Here is a 25,305-nt window from a genome sequence, read left to right as displayed (position 1 = left end):
TGCAGAATGCACACAGCGAGGCTAACAGGTACCTGCTGTACTCAGTTGCACGCTAAACGTGTGTACCAAATATATCCAGGAAACATGAAATACTCTCAGTTATATATGTATCTTGCAGCAATGAGCTCTAGCTGAATGTTTTGTTTGCAAAGGGTTGATTAGTTCCTTTCAATTTCATCTCAGTCTTATTGTTACAGTGTACCTCATCATCCAGTTTCTCTTCACACTCCAGTCGTTATTTGCTGTTCTTGTTATTTGCACCTGCCTTTTTCAAGAAGGACCTTTATTAGCAATACTAGTCTCAAGCCGCAGCCCCGCTTTTCTTTCATTTCTGCTAGAGCAATACCACCCACTGCAAAGCTCAGCATCTCTATAAAAGCTGTGGTTACAAACGAATGCATCCTTCAGCAGCCTTTTAGACTATTTTTTCCACAATGCACATTGTAAATGAGGAGTAATATATCTTCTGAATTGCCCAGAAAACGTTATTCTGTTAGCAATATAAAAGCCTCACAATGTCCGAGTAGGTGCCCTTGCCAAAAACATTTTATTGTGAGCCAGATAATTCAGTTTGAATTGTACATGGTTTGGTATAATCATTCCAGTAAAGCATTCTTTACAATTCTGTAACAGCAAGTCACATGGCTCAATAAAGTTTATTGCTGCAAATGCTTAGTGATTCACGGCATGGATGAATTCTGCTTCTTTCCTGGATCAAGTAATCAATAGCAAAATAATCTCCCTGCAATTACATTGTTCTGCATTAAAGAGGTGTGAAGTAAATAAGTACAAAATCTGATATAAAAAACCAATGTGTACAACATTAAAATAAACTGCAATTTGAGACTGGGTGTCCTGCACCACAGTTTTGCACACAGCCTGTGGCAGAACTATATTCAGCATACTCCTAACCTTAAATGATTCTTGCTTAGCTGATTACATGCAACAAACCTAGTTGGGGCTAACAGATTTTCATCCCATCATGTCCAACAGAGTCCTGCTGTGAACACTGCACTCACACAGACACCCCTGGCCATCCCCACGGGCGCCAGGGACCATATTTTTTAGAGCGCACCAAAAAAGCAAGACCTATGCTCTTCTCAATCAACCTTTTCAGTTCTGCTGGTGCTGCTCCCGTACACAGTAAATCAGTGTTTATAACATCCCCCACTGAGCTGAGTGCAAATTAAATCAGGCTAATTTAGTTTGCACCATCGTGTTCAGCTGCGAGACACAAAAGGAAAGAGAGGCATGACAGTTGGGAGAGGGCATGTGCTTTGCGATGGGAGCTGCTCACATAGCCTCTCTGGGAGCCCAGCAGGATGGCAGTGCTGTGACACCACTGCTCAAGGGCCCTGGACGTCCCTGCTCCCTTCTGACCTGCCCTGCTTTGCAGATCTGGACCTAGTGGCTCCAGGGACAGCACAGTGGGCCACTCACAACAGATGACAGATTATATCATCTGTTATAAACAAGTATAAACACAGCTATCTATCTGGTTTTAACAGTTTTCTCATAAAAACAGTATGAAAATGATACTGTTTAGAAACAGACTGTTCTGAGGAATAAAGAGCGCACTGTTGTTTTTACAGTTTAATGCCTTCTGACTGAGAACACTTACACGCAATGGGGTTTCTCTCTAAACATGCTTATGCCATTGCAAAGGGTTCAATGCAGTGGTAAGCCCATACCTGAGCTCAGGCTTTTGCTTATGTTTACATTCTTATTCACAGTTCACCTCATTCCTGAATCTGTTATGCACTCCTAAAGGATATTTATGAGATTAAGCACCTAAAAAGTCACAAAAGCCAGAGGGAAGGCTGCCTATGCAAGCTTAACATAACTTCTTCCTACAAAAGCATTAGAGTATGTATGTTCATTCCCACTGGAGCTCTGTGCTTCCAGTGCACACTAGGTTGTGCACTGGAAAAGAGACACAATTGTTCTGTCCAAAAGAATGCAAAAACTCAAAGCAGCAACCTGTAACAGGCACTTAGTGTAGAAATCTCCAGCCCACATAAATAAATGGTAAGAAAGTAAAAAAGGACCCTACAGATAGATGCATCAAGTAACTCTAGCACAGAGTTCAGTGTGAATAGTCCCAGTTAGAGCATGTTCTCAAACACTGTTCACAGCTATGCATCCACTATTTAATTAGCTACAACTTACACGTTCCTGCATATACACACACATGCACTCTCTCATCCTGCTTTTCAAAAAGTAACTGACTAATATCCAAATATTTTAACAGAGTGCTCCCATACGATGCTACAGAGGACATCTATTTCCTTCCAGTCTCCAGTGATTTAAAGACAATATGGGATCAGTTTGCTTCTCACTGTCATTGCCTTTCTGAAATAAATCTGCAAACATCACATCCTCCATCCACAACAAAGAGCTGGACGCTCAGCTCATCACTTGGTCAAATCAACTCAGGTTCTCTTCAATAGGGCTATGCTGACTTATAAAAGCAAAAGAGAGAGTCTGAATACTTGCAAATCACCTTTCCAAGTCATGGCAAGGGAAGAGTGTTCATTCAGGTAGTCCCCACACCTTCTTCCCCACAAGCAGACAGACTCCTGCCCTCTACCATGGGCCGAGCAGCTGCAGAACTGGGATTTCATCTATTAGGTGACAAGTCACTCAGGACAGGGGCTGTTTCTCTCCCAGGCTCAAGAGTTCCATCACCAAGCACAGCCTCTGGGTGCTACTGCAATGTATGACATCATACAGCAACCTCAGTGTAACATCAGCATGAGGTAGCTGACCCCAACAACTCAGCCACCACACTCCACGGTGTCACACTGCATTCAGTCTCTTCTCAAAAAGGTTGTCTGAAGTGAAAAAGGACTCAAAATAAATACATTAATTAGCAAAACTTCAGTTTACCGAGTCTGTGGTTATTAGGTTAAGTCTGCTTGAGGGGAAGACTTTTCATGAGGTAAATTGCAGGGCAGAGCCCAGAGTGTCCAGTGTACACAGAAAGTTGACACGGAGCAGCCTTCCTCATCCTGGTACAGGCCTAGTTGTCCTCTCCTCTCCAGCATTACTTCAGGAATACAGCGTCATCATCATCCACTGTAAAGTAATGGGGAAAGTGGGTTGAACTCATCCATTCCTGAGAGTACCCTGCGATAGTCACAACTGAACTGCACTAAAGGGCACTGGAGATTTGCTGTCTCCAGAAAGAGCGGAAACCATAGTAAAGCACAAGACTTGGAAGCCTGAGGCTTCTTGTTGTTTCTAACCTACTCTGTAAGCGATCAGGTAAAAATACTTTCTGTTAATGCTACAGAACAAAACACGCAGTGCCAGTGCAGTGAAGAAGCCTGCATTTATCAGTCAGGGGAAAGGCTTTACCTCAGATTCCTGGAGATATATCCCTTTGCCATCTTGTGTTAAGTTGCGAAAGGCCTCTGTGGAAAAAAAATCAGTAAGAAGCATTACCCTGATAGCCAAGAGATCAACACCAATCAAGACACTGTCTCAGGAAAAAGCTCAAAGGCAAAGTTTGCAGGCTATTCACAAATGCACTTGCATTTCTCTTTCTGTCCCTGGAAGATCTCTGATGGCTGGGACACAGGAAGCAGCTGAATAAAGTCAGGCATTTTACTGTCTGTCCATCCAGCCATGAAATCTCAAAATGCAGGCAGTCTCAACCTCACCCACTACAGCTTTGAGACACGCTTGAAGCATCTACAGAACAAGCTCACAGACTGACTATCAGCTGTCTCATGATCACAACTGCAGTCCCACCAAAGGTATATTGCAAGACTCTCTTCTTCCCGGAAAATGAGCGGTCTCCATCTGTAATTTGCCTGCCTTCTCCTACAGAAGGCTGGTGCAAACCTGCAGGGAGCTAAATCCCTCTGATACATACCAACCTGGATGTCTGCAGAAAGTGACTTGTGGGAAGGTAAAGCTGGTGAGCTTGATTTCCTTTATATCTGTCCCTTGCTTTAAATTGATTACTCTTGGTCTATTCAGAAACCAAATCCTTCTAATTTTGACTTTGCCACTGCCAGCTGGAGCAGCATTAGAAGGACCAGGGCTTAGCTGGGCAGCCCAGCTTGCCTGGCCAGCCACCTAGTGCCAGCCTTACCTCCCATGATCTCCACTCGAAGCATGAAGCACACAAAGCTCTCAAAGCTGATCTTCAAGTCAGGGTCACCATATCTGATTGCCATCAAATTACAGACTTCATTGCTGAGTGAAATGCCTTTATAAAAAAAAAAAAAGGAAAAAAAAGGAAAAAGGGAAAACAATGACATGGCAACTCCTAGCTGCAGGCAGCTGAATGTTCTTAGCAATGGGTGTGCACGCAGCTGTAAACATGCACAAGTGAGTGGTTTTCAGGTTTCCAACAGCTTGGTTTTTCAAACCTTCTCTAAGATTATCAAATATCAGCCAGCCCAAACCAGACCACCATGTGGAGATATCTCCTCTAAACCCAAAAGGGTTCAGATCTGATCCCCTATACTCACAGCCCTGCCAGAGTTGGAATAAAATACACATGGGCATCCTTTGCTTATGAGTGACTGAGGGTAACAACAGCAGCTGTGTTTAAGAACAATACTCCATAAGAGGGTAGGAAAGAAGATGAAAAAGAAAATCCAGAGGAAGCTTATACAGAAAGCATCAGTCACAATCGTCAAGCAGTATTTGCAAGGAATAAAAGTATTTTCTATTAATGGCCTGGGATTTTAGTTTGCTTTAGCAGAGGTCCACCTGGGTTTCTCACTGTGGTTTTCACTGACTCAGATGAACTGGGGGAACCACGCACCAAAAAGAGGAGTGATAGTTAAGCTGTAAACCTGCAAAAGAGACTACAAAACTGAGCACCAGCCCGCACACAAAGCTCAGTAACAGCAATAGAGGACCTGGACTCATGTGTGTGGTTTTCCATTTCTAGATCAAGCTTCAGACATTATATTAGTGAAATCTGGTACCAGTACTGCCTCTGTGCAAGTTCCATAGTTTCAGGTTCAATCTCTGAGCTGTCGTCTTCAGCAGAGGTATTAATTTAACATGAACTAGATCTGACCTCCCGCATGTATCCGCACATAGTCTTTTAAAATTAAATTAGCAATGAGCAGGAAGGGATTTAAAAACTGGGTCTCAAATAGACAAAGATTTCTGTTTCAGAGAACTATCAGTATGAGACCACACTGGGGCAAAGAATAAGTGGCCCATCCCACAGCAAACTAATTTCCAGATGAGTTTACCCAGCTAAAAAGAAAAGCAGAGATGGCTAAGACCATGAAACCTATGATGTTTTCCATTCCTCCTGTACTCTACCTACAATTCTGAAGATCTTTCCCAGCCCTGGGCTTTTTCCAGCCTTTATGTGGAAGAGTATGAGACTTGCCAAGATGTGCTGCGGGCTCACCTGTCTCCTGTACAGCTGCATGTAGTTCCACAAGGTCAAGCTTTCCTGATCTGGTAGTGTCTCTTTTCTGGAAGACTTCCTGGAGGGGTGGAAAAGAAACAAGTTAAACAAGACAAATGCCTTGAAAAACAATGGACAATACCAAAAGGATTGTGAGCGGGGAGATACTAGAAGGGGACACAGAAATTATTGTTATACCAAGTAGAAAAGCAGCCTTTTCCACAGAACTCTAAATTCCTGGATACTCAGTGTGCCAGAGGCGTTCAGCTTCGTGGCAGAATTAAGGTCCAAACATCTCAAAAGTCAGAGAGCACCCATTACATAAATTGTGAGACACTGGCACAGGTTGCTCAGGGAATTTGTGGATGCCCCCTCCCTGGAAGTGTTCAAGGCCAAGTTGGACAGGGTTTTGGGCAAGCTGGTCTGGTGGGAGGTGTCCCTGCCCATGGCAGGGGGTTGGACTGGATGAGCTTTAAGGTCCCTTCCAACCCAAACCATTCTATAATACTATAAAAAAATCCCAAATAAACAAAATACTCATAGCAACTCTAACTTTCACACAACTATAATGATTTATTTCCCTTCAGGCCTATCTATAGTCTCAATCCTCTTTCCACTAAAGTCAATGAAAACCTGGCTGCTGATTTCAGAGATGACAGGAATCAACCCTTTCCCAAACCACTTCTATTCTGTCACAACTGAACTGAGAGTGAAAAGTTCAATAAGCAGGGCCATGTCCTGGTGGTAAAGAAATCACAGTAACATCCAGTCTGTTCTAAGAAATACTGCTCCAGTGAAGTATCGTATGAGTCAAAAGTATCACTCATGCCAAGGATACGTCCAGGAGAGCCAAGATACCCTGGCAGGCATCCAGACTGAAACTTAGCCGAAAACTCTGGAAATCTGGAGAGAGGAGGAAAAAATAAAAAATAAAAAAAATATTAAAAAAATGATTGTTTTGAGGAGTCATTGAACAGCTCTCAGAAAAATGGACTCTCCCAAAATCCCACTCCACTTCAGAAGGCTCAGGCCCCAAAGCCTCTGTGAAACTTTATACCCACTTGAGAAGATGTATCATTTATGATGCTAAAAATATGAGGCAACAGGATGGGTTCTACTAGGCTCAGAAAATCCAATATGAGCTCCCTGCAGGCATGTAATACGGAATGAAATATGGTGCACTATCTCCAGCTATTAGAGAAAATGGAAGGAAAAGGACATTCAAAGCTGTAATCCCAAAGAGAATTTACTGCATGACCTTGAGCAAAGTCACTTGACCTGAAGAGCTTCGGGGAACAGCACTGCAGATTAATTGAAACTCTCATGCTAAGCATCTCTCTCTCTCTTTCACAGACACACTGCCTGTCAGCTCTGTTGATACAATTAAAATTACAGGCATCACTGAAAACATGATGCTGCATCAAAGCTTAGCATTCCTGGTTCATACATAAGTTACATGAAGAGTAACAGAAATAGACTCTAATCTTACTGCAAATCATGATTATAGATTGTCCGTAGACTTCCACTGTGCGAGGGACAGAACCATAACTCACCAATCCCTCCTCTGCAGAAAGTGAAGGTATTTCAAACTTGTAATAGCCCTGTTTAGTAAATAATAATCAAGTACTGTAAAGTTTTTAAATAAATGTCTTAAAATTGATCACTTATGAAAAATAAAAGACTCTCTGTTCAACATAGTCTTCTCATAGATAAGACAGTGCCTAGCAGGTCACTTGGCAAAGATGGAAGAGCTGTCCTTGTCCACCTTTGTAGGAAAGGGAGCAATGTCAAACGTGGCTTAAGTGGAAGAGGTGTCACATCAGTCTTTTGTTCACCTTCTCTGTTGCCTGTAATGGCTGGATGGTGTATTTCTCTGTTGCACATTGGTTGTTACCAGTGAAGAGACTGGGAAGGAAACCTGGATCTATCATTGTATCTGTAACCTCATTGACCGGGGCAGTGGCACAGGGTGAAACGGGATACAGTTTCAAAATCTAGGCTGAGGTCAAGCTGGGTTTGGAGGTCAGATTCAGAGTCTGCATCCACGCATGGTATCTATGCTTGCTTTTCCACCTCATTCTTTCAGTTGATGAAATTCAAACTAGATTAAGCTTTGCTCACAAAATTTCTACCATGTTGATTCACACCCCAGCAAATCCTTTCTCTCTGGAAATCTAACATGGCATCAGAAGAGTCAATTTAGTCGGATTCAAGCCATTTTCTCTTCCCAGAATTCAAGAAACAGATACAGAGGCTGCAGCTTTTCTCTAAGAGTGTTTGTTTTACAGAAACATTATTTCTCAGCACTTACTTCTCCAAGATATATTATTCAGGATCCTCTGTAGCTGAACAGCATTTATTTCAGGATTCTGTGATATGAAAGAGAATTTTTATTATTTTTTAAAAGTATTAAATCACTTTTCTCCCTCTTTTGTTTTCCAAGCATGTCCCATCTTCATTCTCCTCTTTTCTGGCCCTGCTCCAGCCACTGTGAAAATCAATAGAAAAGACTCCCTTTGAATATGACAAGATTCGCAGCCTGCAGGAACAGCACTCTGCTCTGGGCTAAGTTCTCAGGGCCCTACACAGATCAATGCAGTAGTGCAGATTTACACTGAGTGAGGATCCCGTCTGTTAACCTTTCAGCCCCAGTGCCATCTGTCCCATCAAGTACACTGTCAAGAGACTTGCTTCAAATATTTCCCTTTTATAATTTACAAACAAAAAAAAGATGGAAACTTTGGAATACTTCCTCCTCAAACTTTTTAAAGCAGAGGCTTCCCCTCCTCCTTGTTATACTAAAGTTTACAGATTTTTTTTGAAGCTGTAACATTTGTTTGTTTGGAGTATATTTTTTAAGGTCACTCTTCAAAAATAAAAACCTGCTTTCAGATCATCAAGGCATGCCAGGGTAATGCATTGAGAAACAGCAATACTGCTCTCCTCTGTGCACACTTGGATGTCCCGACAACAGAGGAGCGGCACCTCACAGTATGTGGGAATTTCTAGCACAGCTGAAAGCCACACCATTCTCAAAAGTGGCAAAAAGTAAAAGCATTGCTTGCTTTTAGTAACAGCTTCCATCAAAATATTGCTAACAAAAATGCAAATGTGCTTCTGTGAAATTGTGTTTGCCCAATACAGAGTATGCTGCTAAATAAATGCAGCCACCTTTTCTGAAAGGTAAAACACTTGCATCCATCACCACAGTTAGTGAGAACCCTGAAGATCAACTTCATCCCAAATCAGGCCAGAGAGATAATTAAAAAGAATCTTTCACAATAAGGATCATACTTCACTAGGAAAATTAGTGAAAAAAGGAGGTGACAGGACACCTGGTATTTCACCTCACAAAGCAAGTTAGCTGCCATCAGACTGGTGAAGGATGTATAAAACAAGCATCAATATTTCAAGGGGTGTTCTCTAATAGGTGACTTTCCCCACTGAGTGTAACACCCTAAAGGGTGAAGGAATCAACACAGCCCATCACTTTGTCCCCAGTACAGGCAATAGGAATTGATGTTTAGAGAGAGCATGTGAGCCTGGTCAGCTTTTACATGCCATTCTCCTGTCTCCCTGGCACCTACACCTGTTGGAAAAGGGATCTTAGAGATTATACCTCTATCTAGTCATTTAGTATCTGTTTATGGATCTGCTGCCCATCAGTTCGCTAGTATCTTTTGAGCCTGTCACATCCACAGTGTCCCATGGCATTAAGCTCCAGGTCTTCACACCCTGCTGTGTAGAGAAGTATGCCCGTCTCAGCGCTAACATACTGCTAAGCTTTGCAGTCAAATCTGCCGCATAGAATCAGAACTGTACACACAGCCCAACCTCCTGTGGTCCCTCTCTGTTCCCCATGTTTCCACATCCAGGCCTTTGTTGAGCATCCACATGCCTTCACTTTCACAGAGCTACATAGTAGCCCTGGAGGAGTTTACCCTGGCAGCTCATGCACACACTCACCTGTTCAAAATGCTTTGTGAAGAAATCCTCCCAAATTCTGCCCTCATACCTATCAACAATTTCCTTTAGGATTAAAAAAATAATAAATTATTAACTCAGTGAATAAAAGTATCACCATCCTAGACAGAGTTACTGCTTTCCCAGAACTGCACTCGCCTCCCCTGCCTTTCCACCTTCTCCCTATCACTGCAATCAATGCCTCATCACTAACACAGCTCACTGCTAAGCTCCTCACCTCAAAGAAATGCTATTTCTTGAAAAGAAATACTCAGATAACAGTGAGGAGAAACATTTCCCCCCCCCCCCCACCAAGCTGTGCATCAACAAAGGAGAGGGCTCACTCCATGCCAAGAAGAGAGAGAAGGGTCTCTGTCCTACCATATAGAGGAGATGAAAGAAGGAATGGCCCTGCTTATCCTGGGGCAACACACTATCCTATAAAATCCCTGGCACAAGTTGCAGATGTGCATGCACTGCCATTGAGCTCAGTTATTTTGAAAATAACCTATGGACCGTTGTATGGGAACAGTACTGCTCAGGTCCTATGATGTCTTCAAAACCTTCAAGACATGAAAGGAGTGGAGAGAAGTGCAAGAATGGACCAGGCGTCTCCAAAGAGCCACAGATAGGAAAGACTGAAGAGCATGCAAGATGGTGTCACTGAAAGAAGTTTGCAAAAAAGGAACTAACAAAGGTGTTTAAAAATTTGCCCATCACCCACATTTGACTGCATCTGTCCACAAGGCCCAAAGGACTCTGCCAAGCTGCCTTTTCTAAAGTGCTGCAACACAAACACTCAAATTCTCACTCAGTCTCCCTACAGGGCAGAACAACAGGAAAAACACAACACTTGAGGCTGAAGACTGAACCACAGACCTCACACTCCCCTCATACTCACCTTAGAGAGGGTGAAACTGGTGTTCCCACCCATTTCCCTGGAGACGCACAAAAGCAGACACAATAAGGAGATATGTCAGAGTTGTGTGTTTGTATCATCATAGTTGGAATTTTCCATCCCCAGAAGGGGCCCCATCCTGCTGTTGCAGGATATATTTCTTTCCCCAGAGTTACAGCTGCAGTAAGGGAAGCCCTCATGTCCATACAGCTCCTCAGGGGCTGCTGGCATTTGATGTCTCCAAAGCACCATTTCTGCACAAGTAACCAATCTGGCAAACTGACTGTGCATTAAAAACTGTTGTCTACCTCTGGTCTGAAACATAAACATACTGCGAGAACTCCTTGCGTGGGCCTAGGCCAACACTTCTTGAAAGGATAAGGCCAAATGCAGTGCTTCATCCACTAAGCATCCTTTGAGACCCGCAACCAGCCTCTCCAAAGGAGACTGTGCTGCCTTTTGCATGGTAAAGTCTTTATGCTGCCCCCATTAGACTAGAAAGACCAGACTGCCCCACCACCCCAGAGAATTAGATGCTAGCAGAGGAGCAAGCAGCATCTCACCGCAGAACATGCTTCCTGGAGAAGACCCGCAGGATGAATTCAGACTCCTGCTGAGGCTCCAGGGTTGATGGGACAATCACATAGACACCAGGCTCCAGGTGGAAGTCATTAGTCAATTCCCGCTCATCAAGGAAGACCTGGTGCTTGTTCACAGGCTGATGTCGGGTGAAGAAAGCTGGGGGCAGCTTTCTATTACTTTTCTGGTACTGTTAAGGGAAGAAACAGAAGAGAAATGTGTTCTGCACCAGCTGAACAAATGGATGAAAGGCACATGAAGAATTCACAGGCTTGGCATAGACAGCCTGCCTTCATACCTCAGATTTTTTTACAGCCACTTCACTAGCCAGAACACCCCTCCTATCCCATAGGTACCACACACTTTGTTCCCAGCTTGTCTCTTACACTACAGATCTGGCAGCAGAGGATTTTTTAGAGCACCTGTGATCTAAGCATACTGCAGAAGCAGCCTAATCTCTAGGACTGACTCCATGCATGTGTCCTTGATCTGCCTGGCACTCTTGGCTCTTACAGATGTTTTGCTCTGCAGGCACTTTTCTGCAATAGGAGGACAGATAAAATGTTGATCCAGGCAACACTGAACTCATTTTAAATGCCACTGAATGACCAGTACACAAGCCAAATAAATAATCCTGCCAGCAAAGACCATTGTCACCTTCTGATCTTAGATGTTCCTCAAAACATTTAGCTGTTTTACTCCACAGCCTCATAGTGGAGATGCTATTCCTCTTCCTTTGCCAGTATTTTTCTTACTAATAAAGCAATCTTTCTTCTGAAGGGTTCAGGGTTACTCCTCCTCATGCCCCTTATGTTAAATTCAAAGTTTTTATATTCCAGTCAATACTTTGTTGACTGTAGTTCCAATATCTTAGATGTTCTCAGCTTAACATCTCTCTGTATTGATCTTAGCAACTGCTACAAACCTGAAATTAAAATCCTGGCTGCCACCATTCCCCCTTAGGTGCAACACAGCAGTGTGTTAGGGCCACATTCAGACCCCCTATGCCAGGAAGTTTCACTCACTTGTAACCTTTCACTCACTTGTAACCCTGACTTAAATATTTGTAGGCACTATCAGGCAGTAGTGGCATCTTACTTCATGGTTATTATGCTGAAAATGCAGTAACTGGGAACACAATTGTGCTGCCCTGACCATACATCCAAAGTAGTTCTTTGCCAGCTCAGATTCAAAGAGATTCTCATTTAAGAGGTGTTCTGAGTAGTAACAGAGTAGAAGATATACTCTTTCAAGATGAAAGGAGCTAAAATTTTCCCTGTTTTAAATAGCCCTCTAAGGTCAGGGACAAAATTGGGACATACATCAGGTTTAAATTTCAGGGCCCTTCCTCAGGTCCCAAAGGCTTCTGGCTGAAGAAAATGCTAGAAATACAGCTGGCGTGAAGCTGCTGAAAGCACCTGTAGCATAAGCCCCATAGCATTCCCAGCCAGGAATGACTCTCCCTGGGAGACACCTGACTTGCATCAGACACAGGCTCTGTTCCCATCCCAAGACTGGGAGGCAGCAGAAAGGTAGCTCTGGCTCCCCTGAGAGCTGCAGTGAGTCCAGCTCAGACTTAGCGAAGAATTGGGGCACCTTCCCCCAACTGCAGGAGGGACAAAGTGCTGATCAGCTAAACAGTGATGCCACTTCTAGTACCTCTGAAAACCCAGTGCAGAAGCTGAAAAACTAATGCCCCTTTTTAAGACCACTGAGCCCTCCTGATATGGAGGATGGATAGCTCTGCATTATTAACAACTTACTGTGGTGCCTCACTGAACTCAAATACACTGTTACTAGCTGTCACCCAAGGAACAAAGACAAACACACCACCTGCATTGCTGTCATAAAAGCTGCACCACTCCAGGTACCCCAGCAAACAGCCAGCAGCAGTGACAAGGGACTTACCTGTAGGTCCACCTGCAGGAAGAAAAGAGACACAGCATCTGTTAGACAGGGACCTCTGGGTCTCACATAACATAGCCATATAATTGCTGGGAAACAGCTACATATGTGCAGATGGGGTCTTTGCCTTCAGAAACGTCAGCCCTTCCACTTGAAAACCCTTTCTCACAGTCATGGCTCTCTAACTGGGCAAACTTACAGCAGCAACAAGAGCAGTAGCTCTGTTCAAGGGAAGAGAGTGACTCTGCAAGGCACTCAGATAAGGAGAGAATTGGGGTATGGGGGAAATTCTCACTCCTTGTGATATCCACTGGATACATAGGGAATGAGCAGTATTCTCACATGGGCAGCTGCTACATCATGCTAGGAACACTTCTCAAGCACAATTTTACCATGGTTGGAAACAACCTGAGGACAGTGTTCTCCCTACCCCAAAGTAAGGGGAGTCCTGGGACCCTCTCCCAGCTTGCACATACTCTCAGAGAAAGCAAAATAAAGCCCAGTGTGCTCTGAATCAAGAGGCATTTCTCACTGCTCTGCAGGCAGAGAGGCACAAAGTGGAGCACAAAACCTGTAGAAGCTTAGGCCTGATGTGTGGGGAGGTTGGGCATAGGCAAGGAGAAAAAAAGCACAGATCACCCTGCATGCAACAAAACTCTTAGTCTGCAAAGCTCTACAATTTACAGGGGCTGAAAGTTTTCCTATCTGGCAAAAACAAAAAAGGCAAAGCAATTCTTCACACCTTGTAGAGTGAAAAGCCAATGAAGAGGTGAGGAGCTCGGTTCCGGTGTTTGCTGTTGTGTTTCTGCATCAGGGATATAACCACATTGCAGGAACCTAGGCTTTTCTTACTATCTTCAACTGGTAAAACATTCAGCCAGTACTGAGGGTTCATCCAAAAGGTGCCTAACCAAAACAAGAAAAGCACTTTTACATCATTTTCTATCACAAAATTGGTTGCCAGCTTCCCATATGATGCCTGGCATTAGACTGAACAGGTCACAGGTTGTATGGACCTTCAGACCCCACAGGGATTCGATCTTGGGGTGCAGTTTACAGGTTCAGCAGTGCAACCACTATGTGAGACAGATGGAAGGCCCAGGAACTACATCTCTGCTCACCTGCAACTAAGAGCTCATTTTGTTTATAAATATATCACTTTTCCTTTATCACCTCAGCTGTATGGGCTAGCTGACTTTTTAGACCCCACCTGCTCTGCTTCCAGAAGGGCTGAGCCTCTCCATTTTCCATTCACTTTGCTTAAAATACCACTCTCTGGAGGTGCTGAGGATGCAAATTTTAACAGACAAGTCTAATGCCCCGAAGAAACTCGGTGTTGACAATTGATCCTAGGTCTTGTGCAGCTCATTTCATGCCTTAACCAGCCCACTGCCCTATGTTTGCAAGTGATGCACCTTCTGTGATAGCAGAAGCTAACCACGTCCTTCAGCTGCTTACTTCTGATGTTTGTGTGGAGTGTCAAGCAGGAAGAGCATGTTTCCATTGTCAATTCTATGTTAATGGGTATAAGGTGCTGGAAACTGAGTCCACAGAGAATTGTCACTCCACAGTCATTCAAGAGAGACCTAAGCATCCCTCACCATTACAGGATCCCAGACTTCCTCCTGCCGTACTTCCTTTAACCCATCTCCCAGACTTCAGGGAGTACATCCACTTCTTCCCATCTTCCTGGCTCATCAGGTCTGGAGTTAATTTACAGATCATCAGATCTACAAAATGAATCTTAAAATCTCGCAGAGACATCCTGAGAAAAGAGTGCCAAGAGACATCTTGTCAGCATTTTAGTTTAGTCCATATGGCTTATAAAAAGAAAAGGAAACGGAGCAGGGAACTTCGAAGTCGCACCATTCGGTGTTACATATGGTAATGTTCATATTTTATTAGGCAGTAAAGAAGAGAGCGTCTGCTCCAACAGTAGTATCTTGCAGTAGCAAATGCACGACTACAGTTTCAGCAAAGGAGAGCAGCACAGATTAAAATATCATTGCCACCAAAGGTACTGCAGTGCAATGACACGGGCGACAACATTGCCACCTCGCGGCAGAAGCTGTGGAGAAACCAGGAACAAACATAACCAAGAGCTTCCCAAAGCTATCTTAAAAATAAAAGGCAGGACAAAAGTTCCTGAAAGCTGCCCACGTATCCAGCAGCCTCGAGAGACCTGGCAGAATCCTGTTTTTCTTCATTCCTGCCATTGAAGAACAGCACATCTCTCCTCTGTCAGCACAGCTACTGCTTTTCACATCGTCAAGCAGAAAAGAAAGCAAGCATGGACTGTTATAAAGCAAAGCACATATGCCTTGACCTAAGGGGCAATGTGTTGCTTCATCTCCAGATGCAACCTCAGAGCTACTGGCAGAGAGGGGAGAGACAAGACTGTGCCATTACCAGAATTCTCCATCCTCCTTCTTTTTCCTCAGCAAAATCTTCTCTTTTGGGCTCAGCAGCTCCCATTTGTTAGAGCTGAGGGCAAAAACATGAGGTGACTAACCAAACGTGGCCTCAAATTCAAGGCAGAGTACATAGCTTTCCTCTACAAAAGGAAATAAAAGGCCAAATCTCTGTACCCACATATCTTCACATTTATCTCCCACTAAACACAGACCCCCTGTGCCTTCTGCCATGGGAGACTCTTTACAAGCACTCTGGGTCTCATGAGATGTAGCTAAAAGGCTCCAGTTTCCTCCAGCAGAAACCAGAAATGCTCTGTTTCCATCAGCCAGTCTATTCACTTGCACATGCAGCTTTCAAGTACTTAAAATATAAAAATTTAGACCTATTTTGTTGGTTAATTTTCTGTCAAAGGAGACGTAATAGGAAGAGTGTTTGGCATAATGAATGAATGACTAGGACAGCACAAGAGGCAGCTGGGAGTCATTTAAAAGGCAGGCCTACAGTATGTTGCTCATTATGCTCTCCAACAGGAACAGCTGGTATGTTGTCATTATGTGACAGACACACATCAGAGAAGTTACTGCTCTGCAGGCAAGGTGAAAGTCACTCACATTCCCAACACCTTCCTGTGCTCTTCCCTCCTCTTTAACCCTAAGCCTCAGTGAACAAGGTCTGTGCAGGGAACAAAGTAAGGAAGGAAGGAAAGAACATGCTCCGCTTCAAAGAGGAACAGGACACAAGTCTACAATTGCCCGTGGTCTAGAATGGAAACCAGTGTCTTTCATGGATCCCAGTTAAAAAAATTCAGGCAGATGCAAATACAGAGCCCATTTGCCTCACCAGTTGCTTCATCTGATGTCATATCCAATGTATTTCCCCAAACAGCTATGATGGAGGACTCATTGCAGCCCCCCAAATGCAACACTTTGCAGCCAACAGAGGACTTTGCATGGTCCCTCCTGTGATGAAGGGCTGTATGCCCTGAAACTGTTTAGAGCCGTGTGCTGTTTGTTTAGAGCCTTCTGCACAGCTATCTGTCACTTTGCATGCCATCTAGATCACAGCAATGTGGTCAGCATCTGATGTTCATATTACGTTTCCTCTGGCATTCAGTGAACGGAAAAGCAGAACTGAGCTTGTTGAAGCTGCATTTGTGAAGTGAGCCCAACTACATGAGCACTATCTGTTATAGAAATATAAATCTATTGAGTCATTGCTTTGTAACCAGAGGGTCTGTGCAAGTAACTGTTAACTTAACTTAATGCTGCTCTCAGCACTAATTCATGCCTGAAGGTGGCAGCATCTTTCCTCCAAGAAACCTTTCCTTCAACTCAGCACCAGGCCTTCCCTTTTTTAAACTCACCTGTCACTCCAGTCTCCTTTCCATTCAATTTTTCCCCATGGATTTCTCAGTCTCACAAGGTTTTCTGGTCCATATTGACATGTCACCTGTAGAAAACAGTAACAATGTGCTTACCAAGGTCTACAGTGTTCTCATCTGGTTTATATCACTGTACTGTGTCAGATAATTAACAAAGATTTTGCTTGTTCTCATAGATGCCAGCAAATATGATGATAAAAATCTATGAACATGCAACTCAATGCCGGCTCAAGATTAATATGCTTTATCTTTCCTTCTATAACTGAAACCAGAGACCTCACAGATTTCTAATTCCGAGGCTCGACCATAAAATCCTCTTCCTTTCCAACATCTGTTCATTTTGTGCTTATGCGGGGGCAGGACTGTACTACTGTGGAAGTTAAGTCCTACCCCAGTAAGACAGCACAGTCCAGCTTGTGGGGTGACCACATAGATTAGTGCCTCCTGAACTGGGATGCCATGGTAGGAGAAGGGGAAGCCAGGCCAACCAAGGCCTTTTTTGGCAGCATACAGCAGAACGGCTGACTTCTCATTGGGTCTACATGCTCAGTCTGTCCCTTACTCCTGCCTGGCTCTTCATCCCATCAGAGGAGCCAGACTGACATGTCACTGATAAAGTCCATACCTAAAACTCTCCTGCTGTGTGTGGGAGATGCATGTGTGCATCATCCAGCTCATAGTATCTTTTCCAGCTTTCCTAGGAACTCCTGCTAGAGGTACTGAATGTGCTTTCACCCACATCTATATCACATGTCCAAAGCCTCACAAAGTCCTTTGCCATCCTTGTGAACCTCCTTTTTAGGCTGGACAAGACAGTCACCCACCAATTCAGGAGGAGAAAGCTTAAGCTTAAGGAGGAGAAAGCTTAAGCTTTCTCATAATATGCTTAAGCATTTCATAATATGTCCCACTCTTTGGGACATATTATGGTACTGTCCCTTACCACTAGGCAAATATCTCTAGGGGACTCCCAGTGATACTTCTGCAGATCAGTGTGATTCACCTGCACTCTGCATGGGAGGCCAGTTTGGTTTCCTTACTTTAGCCTTGACTCACATTACCATCTGCATTTTTTTAATGTTTTGTTCCTTGTATTCCATTATCTTTACTTCTCTATGGCCTCTCTTCTGACTTCAGACAAGTAGGTTTCAGCACATCCTCCCAGCATCCCCAAAGGTCAGTCCTTTCATCTTGAACAGCTGAGATGCATTTGTAGGTGAGAATTTTAGCAGGGCCCTATGAATCATTCCCACTTTTAGAGATATGCTGATCTACAACCATTGTCCTTTACATCAAGGTAGCGATACTAAAATGGACACACTTGAAAGTTAAACTTTAAAAAGCATGTGCTCTCTTTTAGCCTTAGAATAAGAAAAGAGGACGCGGGTGAGGAGATACCATAGTTGCCCTGATTAAGGGTTGAACCTCTGACTGCAATAAAAACTGCGGACATCCAAACAAACCTGGACTCAAGACATTAGAGCTTGTCTTACCTTTCTAATACCAGTTACTGTGTAGGCATGGCCAGCAACAAGCCCATTCTTCAGGATCTTTGTTGCCTGTACACAAAGAGAAGAAGCAGAAGGAAAATAACAGAAAACTTATTCTATCCCCACTTACACACAGCTGGTTCATACCAATACCAAAGACCTGTACCTGTGTAAGCAATGACTCTCAAAGCAAATGGAATATGGTTGGAGCTGAAAAAAAACCTAAGTCTAAACTCCTAATAGCTATATTTTGCAGTATGCTTAGAACTGGAAGGTTGATTGGGAAGGTCCCTTCCTAAATTGTACATCTTTGGCTAGAGATCATCTCTTTTTAAAAGTCCAGAAGGTTAGGTTTTGACTTTCAGAATAGTAGGGTTTCCCAGCAGCTGATGTGTTAGCATAAGGCTTGGAAGCCTATATTTGAATTCATGTTCTGAACTATGCACCTCTCTGTCTTAGCTATGAGTTTATTCCATGAGACTCTGTGTCTCACTGCACCATCTGTAAAAATGAAAAATGAATTCAACAAAAATGGGAAAATGCAGCAGATCCTTATTTAATAGAGATTGCAGGAAAGCGAGCCACATGCAAAGTTTTACATTAAGAATGTGATTTCTACAGAAAGTCACCTGTGGTAGTTCTGTTACTTTTTGAGTCACAATGACTAGCTGAGCAGAGGGAAGCAGGTCTGAAAAGGCTATTAGCTGTGAAGCCATTTGATGTCACTCCAAGTCTCACCCTTAAATGTGTCTGACAGCCCATGAGAGATCTGCTGTAGGTTGCTCTTGTCAGGATATCCCACAGATCAGGAGGAGCTGCTGCAAGCTTGATCCTTATATTAACACCACCTGTAAAATCCACCAAGGCTTCTGAAACTTGCCCGATCTGCAGATCTTCATAGGAGCCATAGAGTCTAGAAAAAGAGACACCAATATATTCTCGGGGTTATAGTCACAGATGATAGGTTGAAAACAGCATGCCAATGAAAACATACAAGAATGGTTTGTAAAAGCACAAGGAAGCCTGTAACTCCTGCTTAATTTTGGGGGAATCTTTGGCATTTAGGAAGAGGGGAATCTAGCAAATTGCATGCAAGATTGGCCATAATCTGAAAAGGACTCTTTACTCACTGTTATCCCTCACTGCACAACAGTGACAGTATGCCCATCACTATTGCTTTGATAACTCTGTCTTAGCAAATGTTGCCTGAATTTGTCAGCAGACATTGTGCTGTATCTAAGATACAGCACTTGAGAGTCACACTGTCTTGAGAGCTCAGTCTCCAATCTGATTTTCGTTACCAGTGTAGTGCAACTTTCTCTGGTCTTTTTGTTCTAACGCTAACACCAGATGAAAACAACTGAACTTTCTGTCCTTTGTTGTGATTTTTCTCTCACTGTTAAGCAGGATTTTTCCCTGCTTTGCAGGGATTATTTCAGCCCAGTATTAACAAACTCCAACAGTTACACCTTGTTGCTTTCTTCTTCTTCTTGATAAACCACTCTAGACAAAACACCCTGGGGAGAAGCCAGTATTCTCACCATGCCATGTGACTTTGGGAGACACCAGAGTGGGAACACCTGCCAAAACCAAAGTACAATGCTTCAGTAGACCTCCAAAATTAATCTCCTTGAAGGTTTCTCAGACTGATAATACATCAAAGGAGGAATCGGAAATCATTCACCTTTGGAAAATCCCTATCTGTGGCCTTCCACTCCTCTGCAGTATTTATAAGGCAGGCATCATCCTAGCCAATACACTTCAAACAGCAATAACACTCAGAGGACAACAACCCCAGAATAGGTTTGTTTTCACACCTACTCTTAAAACCTTGGGTTTAAGCTCAAGGGCCTGGATTGATAACAGCTACTGCCATGGCAACTTTTACTGTGTAATAATAGAAAGATGAGAACCATTTACTACACTCCAAATGTGGCAAGGCCTAGAAGATGCATTTATAAACAAGAATAAACTGTGTAGGCACCAACCAACATATTTTAGAGAGACTATTTGCATAACTTGGAATGAGTCACTTACTTAGCATATGCCTTCTCCAGAAGGGCTCCCCAGAAAACGTTCTTATAGACCGAGGAAACAAAGACCAGCTCCCCCGTCTCGTTCACCGGCAGGTGATCATCAACCACCACGTCAACCCATTCACCAAACTGCCAGAACTGTCAGGGGAAAGGAATGAGCTGATGTTTCCCTTGGAAGGGACCTCCCCTTGAAACAACAGGAAAGGCAAGATAGCTTAGCTGTGGGCACAGGACAAGCTGCCTTGGGGGGAGGGCTGCTTTGGGTCAGTGGGGTGCGCTGACTCACCTACAAAGCCAACTCCTCAGCCCCACCCTGCCAACAGGAGAAAATGAAGCCTGTATCAGATATAAAAGGACTAAGCAGGAACATTAGGCACAGCTGGGCTCCTAGGAAAAGAGTTCCTAATTGTAGGGTAGCAGAGTTGCATCAAGAGATAGGCAAAAGAGTAGAAGGTTGAGCGGATGTGCTCAAGCCCTGCTGATTGTTGCCACTATGGAGGAAAACTTTTGTCTGGATTAAAACGTGGCTAGGGCATGGCTGGAGAGGAGGGCCAAGCAGAGCTATACCCTCAGACTGGCCTGTAGTTGATCTACTGCCTGCACTGCTTCATGGGAGGTGTGATGGGCTATCCTCTGTTGCTGGCCAAGGAGAACTGCGTACAGATTATCTAAAGGTGTAACACAAAATGTGACAGAGGATTTCTGAAGACATCCTGCATTCTGGGGAAGCAGATGTACCCGGAAGTGGAAAATGCCGGCATATTTCTTCTCAAAGCTCTGGTTTTGTGGCACAACTGCAGCCAAGATGTCTTGGTGGAATGTCAGGGCTTCCAGGGCCGCCAGGAACCAGCAGTTCTCTGCACCAAGACAAAGGGACACATGCAGTTGGCTTGTCAGCCAAATTCAGAAACACCAAGATCCTGGCAGAAGAGCTGTGTCCTTAAAATGACAACAAATAATATACAGAAAATGAGACAATTCAGACATGCTTTATTTAACCAAGCTATGATTGGTTTATAACTGTTCTTTCATAATCTTTTCATTTTAATATTGTTTGGTAAAATAAAAAAATTAGCCAGAAATAGCTCTCAATGGAAACACTCCTGGTTTTTTACTGACATTGTGTGGGTTTTTTTTCCGTTCTCTGTAAAGGCACACTATTAAAAAACACCAACTTTTCCCTTTTTCTTTGAAAACATTAACTTTTCAGAAGAGAAAAATAATTTCCAATGGATCTCACATGCAAGACTCTACTTATCGGACTTCATATTTACAGGCTTAAAGCATTTAAAAATTAATTTAGTCTTGCCCCAACCTGTTTGCAGATGACAATGCATCCTCATACTTAAGGTAACATGGGCATAAAAATTATTTTCCTAACTGCAAAGCTGAGAAGAAAATGCACTAACACTAAGCTTTAATACAATGATAGTCTCAGATTTTCCTGTTTCCGTGATGTTTGTTCAATAGTCAAGCAGCAACATTACGGACCACTAAAGGCACAGGATCACTTCTTATTGCAGTACTAGCATGCAGAGAAGCAACACAAAGAGTGGTGATTTCAGCTTGTGGAAACACCTGTCACCCCTCAAATCCCACCTTGAAGCTTACCAGGTTTCTACTGAGTCTATCCCATCTTAATGGTTGTTTCATCCACACCATGCCAAGAGAAGAGAAGGACATGCACACCTTCTATTTCTATGCCAAGTTTTATACAGACAAAATTCCACACAAAATGTTATATTGTATAAGAATACTTAGATATTTATACAAAGGAGCTTCCTTACCCACCAGTCCTTGGCAGAGATCAAGTTGCTTTCTGTTTGCAGCATAAAATACTGGACTTCTGTGCAAAGCCTGGGAAGTCCCCAACCAGAAAGAAAAGAAAGAGTCAAGTCAGAAACATGAGCTAGTTTAGCTTGAAGTCAAGGACTTTCTGCATGCAGAGCTGCAATCTCATAAGATGGGAAATCCACTGAGTTCCTAGTCTAGAATGTGAAAACCTCACGGATATGTGACACAAAACACTCTCTCTGCCTGTTCAAAGCTTTCAAAATAAGTAGGGTCCCTTTGTCCCAGCAGACATTGTTCTGGTTCAGGTGTAACTCTGGTGTTATCATGTGCTCTGGCTAACCTGACACAAGCCTGGACACATATTTGTGCGTGGTCTACATTGAATTTGGTCTCCAACATAAGCCACTGGTGCTCAGATGCATCACCATGGGTTCCCATGAACACCTCGCTGAGAAGACAACCCTTCAGACCTGCCAGGCCTGCTCCTCCGTAATTGCTGACAAGTTTCAGCCAAGAGTCCACAATGGCAGAGCATAACTGTTCAAACTTTCAGATAACCTGGCTGATACCTCCACAAACTGACTGACAATCGAGTTACAGACTAACTGATGGCTGCTACAGATGTTCCTGTTGCTGTGACAAGAGTGGGTTTGTGAATAATTGTTCAGAGAGAAATCACGTTGTTATTTTTTTCCTCTCACAAGTGCCTCTGGGGTCAAATTAATAAACTAAGTGTCAAACTTACATTTCACTCAAATGATCCACAAACTGCTCAAGCTAATTTTCTCACTGTTGGCTTCCCTTTCAGGCAGTAGCAGAGAAACAGCAAATCCTCAAGAAGGCAGTTACAGCAATCACACACCAACCCCTATCCTTTGTGAATTTGGGTATTCAGTTTGCAGGCCATCAGTCATAGATGCAGCAAGCTACAAGCCTGCAGGCTGATTTGCAGAATCTCAGTGTTTCCTCTACAGCACAGGGAGTGAAGGATGCACAGCATCCATCCTCAGAGAGCCTTTACTGGGGTAAGTTTGGCATTTAGACCAAACAGCAGCTGTCATTACGAGGCAGTTTTAGAGCAGCAGAGCAGTGGACTGAGAGACAGCGGAGTTTTCAAGTCCATTCCAGTATCTCTGGAGTGGAGAGAGACCTTTGTGGAGCCTAGGACTCATGGTGACCTCTCCCTCCTAAATACTTTTATGGTGATAAAGCTGCCTCTGCCGCAGTGCCCAGCACAACCCAGCTCACACCTCTGAGCACTGCATTCTTCCTCTGTCTGCAGATCCTGACTTAACATAAACCATCTGCAAAACCAAAATGCATATGAAAATCTGAGAACCAGAGCTGCTATTTCCAAGCTCTCCTGCCCAATTTGCACAATTTGCAAAGGTGCTTTTACTTTGCCAGTGATTTTCATTAGCTTTGCAGAAACTCAGCCCTTCTAAGAAATTGGTTAACTCTGGCAAAATATGACAGCTAGAAAATACGTTAGCTAGGAGGTGTTATCTGCTATTACCTGGCAGAATTCCCTTACAGATACGGTAACATCAGGAGTCAGTGCTACTGAAATTCTCAGATGTTTCTATGCATTGCTTTCAGGAAGATTTGATTGTCAATAAGTTGCTCAGTGGCTCAGTAAGAACAGAACTGCCACTGCTAGTAACAGGCCAGACCTAACAGGCCTTATCTAACTGTGCCAGGTCCCCCATCCTGGCCTCCTAGACTTGTTATCTGTTTGTTATGGGAACTTGCTCCGTGACCAGCACTTGGTACCAGGTGTCTCTTGTTGTGATGTTCAGTTTAAGCGTGAGATACCAGCAAAGGCCTTGGAAATACGAGCACAAATAGAAAACAGATCCCAGAACTAAAACCAACTCACTGGTTGATGGTCAATTACTGCTTGTGGCAGAAGCTCAGCCTTGAGAGCTGGGAAGCTCTAAGTACGATATAGACTAAACAGTTGAGCAGGACAAAAACAACCTAGTGACAGGATAAGGCACCTGCCACTGCCTGAGAAAGCAGCAGCCTCCAGCACCACAATGGTATGTGGTTCATGGAAGAGGGGTCAAAGTTTAAGAACTGTCTAGAAACACAGAAATCTTCTAAAAGGTCAAGATCTTGATTCCTGGGAGAGGGATAATCGCCATGAGAACTGTCATCACAGTGGGATCATTGAAGCTGTGAGCTTCCCCTCGCCTGCTCTCCCTGCCTGCTCCGAGCGTTACTGGATATAAACTGAACAAGGCGTGTTATGATTTTGGGCAACAAATGCTTTCAACGACAATTCTGAAACTCCATATACCCCAGCTTCCAAAATGACAGCTGATATAATAAATCTTTAGAGGCATTAAGGCACACCTAAATTAAAGTCTAAGAGTCATATGCTCAATGCTAACACTATTTGCTGGTTATCAGCTGTAATCAGCCTCTTACATGAGATTACACACTGGAAGTCACTTACATATGGTCTCTTCCACTGTAAATTTTGGGGTAGTTTCTTTAGCAACGCTCCCATTCCAATAGAGCTGATGTGAGCAGGGAAGCTGTCATCTGTGAACAGGCACTTGTTCTTCAAGCACATCTCCAGCAAGGCCTGGTAGTTCTGCTGGGCAGGTGGGGTGTGTTTTTGAAAGATACTCCTGCCTAAAGGCACAGGTGACTTCTTTTTTTTCAAGCACGGCAGAAAAGGCATGGCGATGTCCACACTAACACCAAGATAATTCCTTCCACTGAGGATTCTGCAGGGATCTCACCCTGCAATGTCTTACAGAAAACTCCTTGTTTCTTGGGATGAGGTGCGTCTTCTCTAGAAGAAATCCTGATGATTAAAATAAGTGTAATAAGTCAATTTAATCATGCCTTTTAAAATTTTATTTTCAGCTACCAGGGGGTGGAAGGTGGCACTCCCAGGAGAAGTGGAGGACCCATCCAATTCTAATCTAGCACCTATCACTGCATTTTCAAGGCTTTACATTCGCTGTAGATTGAAGTGAAATCAAAATGAGTGACCACATTGACTTTTCCTGGGGCTTTGAAGCCATAGACACAGCTCTTCTCAGTCTCCCTCTGGACTATTTAGGCTCTCCAGGATATTTTCATTACATGCTGTAACATGAATGACAATCGTTATTCAATCATTTTCTGCCATGTGGACGTTTCCCTTCCTAAAAAAAGCAAAATAGCATGACAAACCAAAAGGCAAGCAGAAAAATGGAATACATTAAGTGTTACAAAGCCATTACTCACAACCACCCAATGGTTATTTTGCCCTTTTTGCCTAATTTAGGAGAATGAGGCAGTCTCCCCCAAGAGATCACATCTCGCTGATTAGCACAGAATCACACATGAAATTGCATGCTGAGATTTTTTTTTTGTAACATTCAAGACAGATGCTTCTCATCCCACCACTGAAAATAGCAATCAATGATTTCATAGGCCTTTTTTAATATTAGCTG

General features: G+C 43.5%; 1 protein-coding gene across 1 annotated transcript; it reads right to left on the bottom strand.

Moving 5' to 3' along the window:
* Positions 1–3,051: 3,051 nt before the first annotated feature.
* CAPN14 (calpain 14) lies at positions 3,052–24,542 on the bottom strand. Its single transcript, XM_010188003.1, has 21 exons — positions 24,312–24,542; positions 21,844–21,913; positions 20,795–20,913; positions 20,058–20,194; positions 18,759–18,933; positions 18,024–18,089; positions 16,513–16,598; positions 15,144–15,218; positions 14,336–14,499; positions 13,475–13,640; positions 12,619–12,625; positions 10,814–11,019; positions 10,254–10,290; positions 9,356–9,418; positions 7,701–7,758; positions 6,228–6,292; positions 5,588–5,656; positions 5,390–5,468; positions 4,103–4,219; positions 3,361–3,416; positions 3,052–3,078 (listed from the first exon to the last, which is right to left on the bottom strand). The coding sequence occupies exons 1-21, from the start codon at positions 24,540–24,542 to the stop codon at positions 3,052–3,054; spliced, it is 2,073 nt and encodes a 690-aa protein (XP_010186305.1).
* Positions 24,543–25,305: the final 763 nt, after the last annotated feature.

This window comes from Mesitornis unicolor, unplaced genomic scaffold (genome assembly GCF_000695765.1).
Source record: "Mesitornis unicolor isolate BGI_N332 unplaced genomic scaffold, ASM69576v1 scaffold40577, whole genome shotgun sequence".
Taxonomy (NCBI): domain Eukaryota; kingdom Metazoa; phylum Chordata; class Aves; order Mesitornithiformes; family Mesitornithidae; genus Mesitornis; species Mesitornis unicolor.
This window is presented reverse-complemented; position numbering and strand designations above follow the sequence as displayed.

Excerpts from the sequence above, each read along its gene's own strand:
- CAPN14 (XM_010188003.1), bottom strand. The coding sequence starts at position 24,542 with ATGCCTTTTCTGCCGTGCTTGAAAAAAAAGAAGTCACCTGTGCCTTTA. Across the intron at positions 15,219-16,512 it reads AAAGGAGACTGGAGTGACAG|CTCTAACAAATGGGAGCTGC; the intron begins GTGAGTTTAAAA and ends TTTTGCCCTCAG. Across the intron at positions 5,657-6,227 it reads GTATCTTGGCTCTCCTGGAC|CTGAACGCCTCTGGCACACT; the intron begins GTATCCTTGGCA and ends TCTGCCACGAAG.